Source organism: Dryobates pubescens, chromosome 1 (genome assembly GCF_014839835.1).
Source record: "Dryobates pubescens isolate bDryPub1 chromosome 1, bDryPub1.pri, whole genome shotgun sequence".
Classification (NCBI taxonomy): Eukaryota; Metazoa; Chordata; class Aves; order Piciformes; family Picidae; genus Dryobates; species Dryobates pubescens.
This window is the reverse complement of record NC_071612.1, coordinates 24381296-24395166: the sequence shown is the minus strand read 5'-3', so window position 1 is coordinate 24395166 and position 13871 is coordinate 24381296. Positions and strand designations below refer to the sequence as shown.

The following is a 13871-nucleotide window of genomic DNA, read 5'->3' as shown; positions in this document are numbered from 1 at the left end:
AGCTCATGTTGCTCAATGCCACATCCAGCCTGGCCTTAAAAACCCTCCAGGGATGGAGCTTCTACCAGCTCCCTGGGCAACCTGTTCCAGTGTCTCACCACCCTCATGGTAAAGAACTTCTTCCTAACATCCAATCTGAATCTACCCACTTCTAGTTTTGTTCCATTCCCCCTAGTTCTATCACTACCTGACACCCTAAAAAATCCCTCCCCAGCCTTCTTGTAGACTCTCTTCAGATACTGGAAGGCCACAATAAGGTCTCCTTGGAGCCTTCTCTCCTCCAGACTGAACCTCAGCTCTCTCAGTCTGTCCTCACAGGAGAGGCGCTTCAGCCCTCTAATCATCCTCATGGCTCTCCTCTGGACACATTCCAGCATCTCCAGATCCTTCTTGTAATAGGGGCTCCAGAACTGGATGCAGTATTCCAGGTGGGGTTTCATCAGAGCAAAGTAGAGGGAGAGAATCACGTCCCTTGACCTGCTGGCTGTGCTTCTCTTGATGCAGCCCAGGATGCGATTTGCTTTCTGGGCTGCAAGTGCACATTGGTTAATTTCCTAGTTCTCCATTAAATGACGAAGATGTGAGTAATGTAGGAAAGAAAAGCCCATAGGTTAGCACTTTAACTGCTTGAGACCATCAGTATGAAATACATCAGCTAAAAAGAAGCACTACTGAATGAATAAAATGGATTAGTTACCCACTTCATTCATTAAAGTTTCTCATAAGCCAGCCTAGTCTACTTTCTCTATGTCTGGAAAATTTATCTGGAATGCATTTTCCAGCTATAGAACAATCTGGGATCAGAATAACAATTAATTGGAGTAGTACATCCATGATGGTAACAGGAGGGACAAGCTTTTGCTGGCAGCAGCAGCAAGAACTGCAGGGACCAGTACAGAAGAGCCTGTTTCCTGGTAAGCCCAGAGAAAGGAAAATGAGACAATACAGGCTCACTAGCACAGGAAACTCTTGCCTTACTGTGGGACCTGCTGCTTCTAAGCACAGGACGAGGAATGAGAGCCAGTGACAAGAACAAGCTCCTTGGTAAACACTCTATTTATATCAGTTTCCCATTGCATCACACAGTACTGGCTTGATTGTTTTTGTTTTGTGGTTGGTTGTGTGTGTGTGTGCGCTTCCACCCTATTTTCTTTTCAGTACCTGCTAGTCCAACACAGCATTCAGCTGAAATCACAGCAGTTACTCACTGCCACAAGCTGAGCATCAGTCCTCTGCTTCATCTTCATTCTTCCCCCAGAGCCTCCTTGTTGCCTGAATATTTCCTTTCCTCAGGCTGCCCCTCTCCCACCCCATGCCAGACCTTTCAGTATGCACAGAGCAAACTGCTGTCACTCTTACCTGTTGATTGTGTTGTGGAACTCACGTGAAGACCTACAATGAAACAAAAGGAACAAGTTTGTTAGTACCTGGTTTAGATCTGTTAGACTCTGTCCAGAATCTTCACGTCACACAGAGTGGCAGACTCTGGCAGTGTGCTCAGTAACACCATGAGAAGTGCTGCCCCCAAACTGACACTGTTCCCAAGCCCAGAGAGTCTGAGCTGTGAAAGTCTGCTGACATCCCTTACAGGTGGGAGCAGAATCCAAAGCCCAGCCTATGCTAGGTTGTTATCCTGCTCAAGAAGAGAAAAACCTGAATTGATGCATTCCTAAAAAAAATTCCTCCTGCCAAAACCAAATAAGTGCCTGGAAGTGAATAGCTGAAATTTGAGTGACAAAGAAGTGTTTTGACAGCAGAAACTCAAATGCCTAACTGAGCTATGTCTTCAAGTGTCACAAAACCCTTTAGAAATGAATCTTCATTAATTATCTTGGTGCTTTTGGCTAGCATATTGCTGAGCAGCAGGAGTAAGAGACATTGTTAATGAGGAAGAAATGGACCTTGCAGAGTACTGTGCACACTGTTTACTGGCCCAGTACTGGCAACTTCCTATGCACTTCACAAGTTTTTGGTGCAGAACACCATTTTTTTTTTGTTAGCTTTTGGTTAGTATGCTGCTGCTTGTGTGTCTAGACTGTAGCTGTCTTGGAAATTAAGGTGGCTGCGAGTACTTCACATTTGGAAGCTATCCACAGACAGCCATTGCTCCCATAGTGATTCTTTTTTTTGTTACATTAAATCTCTTCTGTGATCACTCTAAAGTGAAAGGGAGCCAGGCACCTAACTTGTCCATGTCTTTCAGAAGATCCACCTGCATGAACTGGCAGCAAAACATTTATCTGTACAAGACAGACTACTTCTTGCCCAAGATGAGTGGCCTCATCCATGTTTATAAAGATGTAAAGGGTGAGTGCCAAGAGGATGGAGCCAGGCTCTGCTCTGTGGTGCCCAGTGACAGCACAAGGGGCAATGGTGGAAGTTGAGGCATAGAAGTTCCATGGAAACATGAGGAAGAATTATTTCACTATGAGGGTGACAGAGCCCTGGGACAGGCTGCCCAGGGGGGTTTGTGGAGTCTCCCTCTCTGGAGATACTCAAAACCCTCCTGGATGTGTTCCTGCGTGATCTGGTCTAGGTGATCCTGCTCTGGCAGGGGGGTTGGACTGGATGATCTTTTCAGGTCCCTTCCAGACCCTGAAATTCTGTGGTTCTGAGAGTGACTGGCAGTTCTGCCTGCCTGCTTCTCACATTGGATTACTGGTGCTACCAAGGGAAAAAAATCCCCTCAGGCCCTATATCCTCAGCTGTCAGTTATTTTGAGGTATAAACCACAGTGTTTGGTCACCTTCCTCTAGGCTTGAAGGCACCACTAAATTCCACTTATTGGGTCTCTTCAGTGTTCATTGCTGCCACCCTGTCCTAAGAACTCTCTAGGAGGAATTGACCCACCAGCACATCCTCCATGTCCCAGCTGAGCCAGGCTGGTGTACAACAGAGGGAGCAGAATGATAGCAGCAGTGACTTCAGGCAGGCATTCAACCTTTCCCTTGAGTGCCTGCAGTTGCAGCGCTGCTTCTCCTCCTCCCTAGGGAGTGCAAATCCACTCTCATGGCCTTGCTGCATTATCTGTGCTGAGGGTTGATGCTTTGCAGGACAGCTCCTACCGCCAGCGCTGTAACGTGAGTGAAGCACATTATGCCACTGTTGGGAATATGCTCTTTGAAAACCGTAACGGCTGCTGCTGTTTTCCCTCCTATAGACACCCAATTAAAAACATGGATCACTTGAACCACTGGGGTGCAAATAACCACTTTTGCTAATGAGATATATGGCAGAGCTTTAACTGCATTTTAATCACAAGCACGCATGAAAAGAACGTTCAGGTTGGAAAGCAAAGTACTTAAAGTCAGCAGTAAGAGCTTGTCTTGAATATACTGAATATTAGTAATGCCAAGTACTCTAAAGATACACAGTTATCTCACCCTGCTTTCCTGGGATCCAGAAGAGACTCCCCCCCCCCCCACTAAGATTTTTATCATCTCATCAATCCATCTGCAAAAAGCAATGTCACCTTGCTCAGAAAGGATCTCTGTGATGACTCATTAGGCAATGCCTATAGCATGTTTGGGCAACATTAACAACAACAGCCAAGCTTTTGGGAAGTTAATAACTTGCCTGCCAACGGAGATTTGGAATGGCACACAGTACAGAACACAGTAGGACACATAGCTGGTGCTAAGGATTCTTCCAAATATGATATGATTGCTTGTTATTCAAATACTGCCTTTCCTTCAGCCTATGAAGAATAGAATCCCATGGAGGAAATGCTGTGTGATCACACAGTGATGGTTGAACAAGCAAAGTGTAGAGCCCTGTGTGTGCATATTCTTGGAGAAAGGCAGAAGACCTTGTCAAGTTTCAAAAGTAGGTCATTGCTCCATAAAGCTTCAAACTTTGTCTCTCAAGCAAAGCCTGAAGAGAGCTGAGCTTCCCTAAGAAACCTTCCCACAATTATAACACAATAATACCTTTTACCTTAAATTCACTCTTGCAAAGTGAACCTTCTTGGCTTGAATTAGAGCACATAAATAAACAGGAAAAGCATGTCAAGCCTGAGACTGACATCCAAGATGTATGCAAGTGATGCTAGGTTCTGCAAACAGGAAGGGCTGGGCAGCTGCGGTAGTTTTAGGCTATGCCTTTAATGTTGGGGGTGGGGGTGGGGAATTTCAACCCACCACAGCAACCTATGGTTCAGTAACCCCAGGCATAAATGAAAACCTGGCCAGACCTCACTGCTTTAATAAATCCAGACATCAGAAATGGTCCTAGGTAGGAAACATGACAGCAGCCCCCTGCCCTTTATTTTAAGGACTGTAGGAACCTCCTGAGCTTTTGTTATTTAAAAGAACCCTGCATACATCTACACACAATTAAACTTCAAGCATCTTTCCCAAGGATGTCTCACCCAGATTCTGCTAGAACATGAAAAAATAAACAGGAAAAAAAAATAATCTCATGCCCTTCTCTCTCTCCACCTTGCAAGCAAAGTACCAGCTCACCTGTGATTTATCCCTCAGAGATTGCTCAAACCTGCCACACAAACAAGACTGTGCTTATTGAAGTGCTTCAGCAGGTGCTTTCAGTTTGCATTTTCTAAGTAGCCATCCAGTGCCCTTTTAGGTGAGGTCACATTGTGCTGTTCTGCAGAAGGAGAAAAGGCAGCATTGCAGTGACTAACATAGTGACTGCTGTTGTTCTAGCTGCCTGTTCAGAGCTCACCACATCCTTTGGGGCTCCTGCGAGGTAGGGGGCAGATGCTCCGCGTAAAGGATCTGGGAAGATTTCCAGATTCATCATGGAAAGTGAGGAGGGCAACACTGGCTGTGCTGAGCCCTTGTTGGGCAGTGAGGAGGACAAGGATGAAAAAAAATTGGCACGTGACGGTGGCGTGATTTGAAAATACCTGCCTGAGTCAGTTCAGTGCTGCTTAGAAGCTTGACAGATGGAGAGAGAGACCCAGAGCTAACCTCTCCCCACTCTCTGCAACAACCGCTACCTAAGCAGCCTGGACACCCTGTGGTGTGCTGCTTCTGCTTTTGGAGGACAGCCACATGAAACTGTGTTCATTGGCAAAACAAACAAATAAATTTAGCTGATTACTCAGAGGGGATGCCACAAGATAAATCAAAGCAAAATTAAGAACTTCTTCAAAATCTTCCTTGCCCGGACTGAGCTACAGATCTGTAATTCATAGACTCACACAATCAACCAGGATGGAAAAGACCTCACAGATCATCAAGTCCAGCCTAATACCTAACACCTCATGACAACTTAATCATGGCTTCAAGAGCCACATCTTGAAGGTGTCCAGAGAAGGGCAAGGAGGCTGGTGAGGGGCCTCAAGCACAAGCCCTGTGAGGAGAGGCTGAGGGAGCTGGGGTTGTTTAGCCTGGAGAAGAAGAGGCTCAGGGGAGACCTTACTGCTGTCTACAACTACCTGAAGGGAGGTTGTAGCCAGGAGGGAGTTGGTCTCTTCTCCCAGGCAACCAGCATCAGAACGAGAGGACACAGTCTCAAGCTGTACCAGGGGAAGTTTAGGCTCAAGATGTGGAGAAAGTTCTTCACAGAGAGAGTTGTTCGCCATTGGAATGTGCTGCCCAGGGAGGTGGTGGAGTCACCGTCCCTGGAGGTGTTCAAGAGGAGATTGGATGTGGCACTTGGTGCCATGGTCTAGTAGTCATGAGGTCTGTGGTGACAGGTTGGACTTGATGATCTTTGAGGTCTTTTCCAACCTTGTTGATTCTATGATTCCATGATCCAATCCTTTTTTGAGCACCTCCAGGGATAGTGACTCCACCACCTCCCTCGGCAGCACATTCCAATGGCCAATTACTCTTTCTGTGAAGAACTTTCATCTCGCCTTGAGCCTAAACTTCCCCTGGCGCAGCTTGAGACTGAGCAACAAGGTCTCCCCTGAGCCCCCTGTGTTAACTGAGTCTCCTCTACCTTTTCCATCCCCCAGGCACTTCGGTTTTACTTTCTCTAAGAAGAAGCTGAAGCTATGGTGAGTAATTTTTACCCAATATCACTATCTGGAATTCCTGCACAGTTTGTGTACAAAAAGAGTCAAACCCTTCTTGTCTTACTCATAAGAAGTTTTCGTAGGGAGATGCTCCCCATGAATCAAGTGAGTAGGATTTATAATTGGAGGAGTGCAATAAAGATATCAATAGATGCAGCAGGTTGATTCATCTGACTATTATAATAGATCATTTGATCTTAGCACCCTGCTGGTTGAACTTAAGCTCATAGTGCTTCATGGGTTTTTTCCTTTGTTCTTTAAGCCACAGAATTAAAATCCTTGCAATTTCTCAGATGCATTTAGCCATTAAATCTTTAATTTTTCATTAATTAAACAAAAGGAGAAAATTAAATATTAGTAAGCAATCCTCTGTGGAGGTGGAGAATGAGCAGGAGGTATACTATACATGACAGCCAGAGTTACACTTAAAGAAGTGTGTGTGTGTCAGTGGCACGCATGCACATTGCTCTCTGTGCTAAAAATGGTCCCTGTTGCTTTCTGTAGCCTGGGTGAGCACTACACAGCCTCTCCTCTGTGGCTGGTGGTTATAACACAGCAATGTTGTTCTCTGATGTTTCCCTGAGTTATTTCCTAGGCTCCCCCCACTCATTTCAGTCACTCTCCAGCTCTCTGTGGCATCCTCCCACACCCCGATCTTTTGATATGGCTGATTGGAAGTTTCTCTTCCAAATATGCCCTTTTTTTTTCTCCTCATTTTCTGCAGCAAGAAAAGAAATTTTCACCAAAATGGCATTAGGAAAAAAAAAAGAGAGAGAAAGGAGAAAATGGTCTCAAAACTAAACATATTTTCTTGCATTTGGGTTAGTCAGCAGAACTATTTTGGTTGAGTATATCAAAGAGGAACATTCTGGTTTGGATCAATTTCACATGGATTCATCTTCCCCTGAGCTCCCAAGCAGAAGCTGTGGCTTGGGTGGCTTCAGCTTGCAAGCTCTTCAAATGCCAGCCCCATTGTCCACACCAGCTTCTGCTTCAATGAACAAAAGGTATCTAGCCTTGAGTGTGAAATTCAAAGAGCTGGGAAGAAGTAATCTAATGTCAGCAAGAAAGTCAACATCTCTTCTAGTCTCAGCACAGAACCACAGAAACATTCAGGTTGGAAATGACCCTCAGGATCACCAAGTCCAACCCAGAACCCTACTCTACAAGGTTCACCCATAAACCAGAACCCCAAGCACCACATCCAAACCACCTTTAAACACATCCAGGCTTGGGGACTCCACCACCTCCCTGGGCAGCACGTTCCAATGCCTGACCACTCTTGATGGGGAAAAGTTTTTCCTAATGTCCAGTCTAATCCAACCCAGTTGTAGCTTGAGGCCATTCCCTCTTGTTCTATCACCAATTACCTGTGAGAAGAGACCAGCACCAGCCTCTCCAAAATGTCCTGTTAGGTAGTCATAGAGAGGCTTCACATTTACATTACTTTTAAAGTTATTAGAGTGCAGCATATGGCTTCCCTTGACCCTGAGTGATTTTACACAGAAGAAATCTCTTTGGAGACAACCAAACCGTTTTTTTTTCCTTAAAATCTGAAGTGTACAGTGAGAACAAGGGAACAAAGGTGGTCTAAAGGTGCTCCCCCATTGGGGATAAGCTACCTAATTCATCAGAGTGAGTAGTGGGATTCCTTGCATATTTAAGCTGCAGGAAGGAAACAAGGATCTGGTGCTGTGAGGAGGCAAGAAAGGTGCCAACATGGAAATCCTGGTGAGGAAGGAAGTGACTTGGAATGGCAGCTTCACAGGAACGCAGAGTACTAGCTATGCCAAGCACCTAGACTGACTCCCCATGGATAGCTGGGACTTTCCTGTCTCAGACAGGTGGTTATACTCCTGGCATCTTGGAGATTTAGTGGTTTCACAGCAAAATGAGCTGAGTAAGATGATGACTTTCACAAACAGATCCAAAGAAGGTTGTAAAACTTTCTGGGCAAATTTTAAAGGTAAAAGGAAATCATGAAGACAATGTCAATAGGTAATTCAATACGTGTGCTCCACAGCTAAATAGGTATTACAATTTCATTTTACCTGTGTGAGAGAACTTCTAATTAAAAGCTTGCAATTGACTGCCTTGTTGTAGTGTACCAATACCCTGGTTTCCATGCCATACACATGTCTGCCAAAAGCCACAAAACCTAACAGGATAATCATGAAGCTACAGCTCACAATACAGGTGTTATGGGACACAGACCTATTGAAAGAATTGCAAAGAATCATCTCTAAATCAGTGCCCTTGGATTAAAAATGTAAGAATCCTGATTTAATTAAAATGCTTATTATTGTCAGGCTTGGTACTATAATATCTTTTCATGTGCTTCTAAGCATTTCAGTGCATACTGAGTACACAACATTACTCCACTTTTATATCCTGTCCTATCCTCTATGAGGAAAAATCACAGTTACATTGCATGCTTATCTCCCACAGCATGCTTATGTGCATCCTTATCTCCTCTAACCTCTCTAGAGGTTGTAAAAAGAGTATTGTATCCCATGGGGAATGCGAGACATTAATAATAACAACCGGGATATGCAAGGAATGTCAGTGTCCTTACTGGATTTACATACCTGTAACTGAAAATAAGCATTGAGTGAAGGCAGAGGAGACCCTAGCAAAACCTGAATAAGTGGTTCTTCAGCCAGCTAGAAGCATAATGTATGACCATTTGTGTGGCCTGGCATCTACATTCACCACAGTGTTTCTCAGTGGATAAACGCAACAAAACACACCCAGAAAAACAATAAGACTAGACTGGAGATGCTAAGGACTAATATCTTATTTGACCTTACACATGATTGTGTTGTGCTTTGCACAATGTCATATGGTAATATGCTTTAAGTTGCCCTTCAGAGGTATTAACAACTGTTAAAATCATAGCCATTTTCTCCTTTGTCTCCTTTGGTTTGCAGCCAGAGAATTTATCTTGATGTCTCCTCTGACAGTCAATGCTACACAATGACCACATACAGCATATTTAAGGATTGCTATTATCTTTTGCAATTTATATCTTCCTGTAATGACACTAAGTACCTCAGATGAATGTTTTGAAGTTCACCCATCACTCATAACTTCATAGCTAGATGACATGGACACACAGTCTCCGCATGAACAAAGAGGTGATCCTCATTCCAGAACAAGGCACAAGAAATGAAGAGGAGATTCAAAATGATTTGCATCTTCTTAACTGTTTGCATAGGAAAATACAGTGTATGTTTTCAAGACATACCTGAGGTTCCAGGAGCAGAAGTGGGGGTTTGTAGAGGGACTGTAGAGGAGAAAGACGATCCCTCAGTAGATGAAGCATCCAAACTGTAATTGTATGCCAGCTGCGTTCCACTTGCTTGTGTAGCTGGAAATGGGACAGATGACACACATAGAATTGTTAGGGCTGAAGGGATCTCAAGGATCATCTAGTTCCAATACACATCTGCATAAGCATTGTCTTCGATCTTGGACCATCCCTCAGACAAACACTTCAACCGTTGTAGAAGAGACCTAAGCACAGAAAGTACTACACCTTCTGCTGACTGCTTGTCAGATGACAAACCATTCCTGTGTAGCTGTCACTACTGGCACAGCTGAGCCATCTTTAAAGCACATCCTGGCATCAGAAACAGCCTCACCCCTGTGTCAGAAGGCAGCCTAGAACGTTGACTTGGGAGCCCAGGATAACTACACAGTTTTGCAACAACAGCAACATGAGCAGAAGAGAGAAGCATAGTTACTGCCCTCTAACTTTAACCTTCATTAAAAAAAAACACAAAATAAAAAAGCAAGCTTCAGCCACAACTATCACAGAATGTGATACCATAACAAGGTTTAGGGATTGTAATTAAGCCTGGAGTTAATAATTTCATTGTGTACACAATAAGATAACCCCCAAAATTACTGTATGAAAAAATGAAGTGTCTTTTTTTCTGCACTCATAGTCAGTAGAAGATCAAGGCTGGCTGTGTCACAAGATTTGCAGCCTAAGGTGACTCCAAGATGATGGCATGGGGGACTGCCTGAGCCCATGGAACTGAAGGTCAAGGAATGACAAGAAAGAATTTAAGCTGTTCCAGCACAGCTGATAAATCCTAACTCTCTGCTCAAACCTCAGTGTGGCAATAGGCAAGAGAGTGCTTACTGAATAAAACATGGAGGTGCCCAAGAGTAACCTTATACTTCCTTTCTGATATAAATCAAAGATGCAGCTGAGCTGTAAACAGTTTTCAGTGCCTCTTCATATGAATTTCAAACACTGGAACTAAAATACCTTTAAAATATGTTTTAGTCAAGTGCAACATGCTGCACACAAAACATATGCATCTCGAGGAATGCCTCATCATACACTTTATTCAGAAACTCTGATTACCAGTTTGGTTACTCAACCCTTTTCTCAGGGGAAAAAAAACACAACACAACACAACAAAACAGCACAACAAAACCCCCAAAAGCAAAGAACCAACAAACCAGCACCCAAAGCTCCCTGTTCTACCACTGCACACTATTAACTTGGCCTTTCCCTTCCCCTCTTGTCTATTAAGTGCAATACTTGGAACAGGCAAGCTTCAAAAAATGAGTGAAGAAAAAGTGAGATGAAGCCACGTGAGTCAGGGGATCCATAGAACCTTGGGAACTGAGAAGAGCTGGATAGCCAGGATAGTACATTTAAAGGTCAAGGCATGGAAGGAAACTACTGAAAATGATGCAAAATATGCTTAAATGCCCAAGACTTTCTCTGAGACTGCAAGGAAGAGAAGCATTATTTCACTCTCAGCTCCTTCTAGAAACTTCATCATTGTACCTCTTCAATATGCAAGCCTACTCTGCAGTACAGGTGAGTGTGAAAGACCCCTCTACCTCATTTTTGACTCTGCTTTAACACAAGGATCTGAGAATTTCAAATCCTCCTTCATTCTCATTGTAAAAGCCTTGAATGAATCCTTCAAAGCAAATATTTTCCACTTTGGGTTCTTAGTGTGGTTACTTCAGACTTGAATTTTAAATGTTAAATTTTACTCTGAGATTAATTAAAAGCAAACCAAACAACAACACCCCCCCCCCCCCCCCAATCCAAACAAAAATCCAACCAAACAACAAAAAACCATAACAAAAAACCCCAAAGAACCTCCCTCTTCCTTTAAGGTGCAGGGGCTTATAACAGTAACAGCAATCATCTTAAGGTTCCCTTATCACAAGTAAAAGCTTAGTGGGAGAATGAAAAGTAAGGCAGAGTAACAGTAAGTGTTCCTGTGCAGTGATATCTGGATACAAATACAGGTGGTGAACACTGCAAAACAAGCAGATGTGTGGGAAAGAGGAGGAGGAGGAGTAGGAAGGCAGCCAGTTGCCTTGTAACCCTGCAGAGAGCTGTTTTCCCATGGGGATCACACATCCCAGGTGTCCTATCAGTTCTGGCAGCAGCCCAGCCCCGGGTGCTCCTCTTCTGTTTGGGAGCCGTGAGAACAGATTGTTCCTGGGAAGAGGGGCTGTGCACTGGATGTGCCTCGATGGGGGAATCAAGAGAGGAGGTATGATAGGGTTTCCATTTAATTTCTTTGAAATTTAGCCTGGGTGAGATTCTTCCTGCAACTCAGGTAGCATCAGCTATGACTCACACTTTTACCTGGGGCTTGGTGTGAAGCTTGTTGCATTTATTTTGTCACACTGCAGAACAGGCTCCCCACCCCCTGGTGTCACGGGGTGAGGTAGATGTGCTATGGTGCAAAAGCCTGAGTGCCAGTTTTCATCGCTTCCGAGACGAAAACCGCAACCTGGCAGGGAAGGCTCCCTTACTTTCACTGTACTACTGTAAGATTAAATCCTAGCAACCCAATTCTCTGCTGACTTGTGGCTTTGAAGCAGCTTTCAAGCAGCAGCCAAACCTTATGCCTAATGCACAGCACAGGCTCTACCATCAACACATTTAGCAGATTGAACAGCTTCTGTGCCAAAAGCCTATGGGAGCAGAAACATCCATATTCAGCCCCTGCTAGCGGACACGACGGCGGTGCTGACAACACTGCACGCCCGCTAGAAATCTGCCTCTCTGGTAAATCCCACAACTCATATCCATGCAAGCTTTAATTTAATCTCAACAGGAGGAGACAGCACAAGCCCTTGCCGTGGTGCCTGTGCTCTGCACGGGAGCAGGCGGGGGACTCTGTGCAGGCACACGGTGACTCAGTTCTGCCGTCCCCACTGACACATCGCTGCAGTAATCCATCATGCTTCAGCTCAGCCAGCTGCAGCAGAGATTTCTGCCTGCCTAGCAGGTGGAGGCCTGGGCTGGCAAAAAAGCAGACAAAAAAACCCAACCCCAAAAACCCCCAGCACAGCAGACAAGGGCTGCTGCTGCTGCTGCTGCAAAAGCACTCCCATCATTGCTTAATGGGTTCGTTGTCAACAGCTGATTATGAATAAAAATGGTAAAGCAGCGAAGATTGGAAAATAGCTGTCCAAAGGGGGATGATTGCTGCAGCAGCAGCAATCTCTGGTGGTGATGCAGCTCTCCCCCTGCTGATATTCTGATAAGATAAATGACAGTGTGGTAACACATATTTTTCCAAGGGATAATCAACAACAGGGAACCTGAAGCTTCTCTGTAAAGCTGCTGCCTGAGCTTCAGGTATTTCCTTACTCTTTGTGCTCTGAAAACCCTTCATTTTCTTTAACCAGCTGAAATCTGAAACATATCTTCACTTGATCTTAGCGTGATTTTCTACTTAACCTCCGCATAATCCAGATACATTTTGGCTTTTCCCAGCAGTGCTTTAAATGTTCTTTGCAGCAGGCTGTTACATAACTAGCTTTGACATCATAAGATGCTTTAAGTGAGTGGAAAGCACTCTGCGTATACTCTGCTCTGCAGAGAATACAGGCATCTGCTTGAGTGTTAAAACCTCACTCAAGGAAACCCCCTTACGAGGCAGAAGGAACTGCACCCAAACTGTGCTAAAACCCCAGCATGAGGGCTTTGTTGGATGGAAGACTAAGGCTTTTCCCCTGAGCTTGTATCTTTTCCACAAGCACACACCTAGACCTCACCCTGTAACCAACAGCCTGGGAAACCATTTGCACTAATGAATACATTTGTGGAAGCTTTGGAAAATCCCAGTGCAGCAAAATCCATGGAACTTCTCACCCATTCAAAGGAACGGGAGATAACCACACAGATCTCATATTTAGTGTTTACTTCCACAGCTGACTGCATCTGCTGGCTGCTGGCTTTACATTTCCTGGTAAGCAGAAAACCTCAAGTGTTTAAAAATCTGTTTTAAAACACCTCTTTGCCTCATATGTCTCAGAAGCCAACCATAGTCAGTGTTTACCTATAAGATGTGGTAATGACCTGAGGTCAGTTCAGGATCTGAGAGATACTGGAGAGAGTTCAGCAGAGAGCCACTAAGGTAAAGAGAGGACTGGAACATCTACTTTACGAGGAAAGACTGAGAGAGCTGGGACCATTTAGCCTGGAGTAGACTGAGGGGAGGTCTCATTAATGCCTAGCAAAAGAGCAAATATCAGGAGGATGGAGCCAGACTATTCTCAGTGGTGTCCCATAACAGGACAAGGCGCAGTGGACACAAACTGGAACACAGGAGGATCCATGTAAACATAAGGAAAAAAATCTTGACTTTGAGAGTGACAGAGCACTGGAACAGGCTGCCCAAAAAAAGCTGTGGAGTCTCCACTTCTGGAGACATTCAAAACCCACCTGGACATGTTCCTGCGTCATTTATTCTGGGTGATGCTGGCCTGCATCAAGAATCATGTGGCCAGCAGCAGCAGGGAAGTCATTGTCCCCCTGTACTCATTGAGAGGGGATTTGACATGGCACTTGGTGCCATGGTCTAGTAGTCATGAGGTCTTGGGTGAC

At 44.6% G+C, this 13871-nt stretch overlaps 1 protein-coding gene across 1 annotated transcript in view; it reads right to left on the bottom strand.

Moving 5' to 3' along the window:
- LOC104305247 (alcohol dehydrogenase 1) overlaps positions 1–13871 on the bottom strand; it is a 387682-nt gene that overhangs the window by 271739 nt on the left and 102072 nt on the right. Inside the window, exon 2 of the mRNA XM_054173041.1 lies at positions 3066–3154. Coding sequence (XP_054029016.1) covers positions 3066–3154 — 89 coding nt within the window. The remainder of the gene's footprint in view (positions 1–3065; positions 3155–13871) is intronic.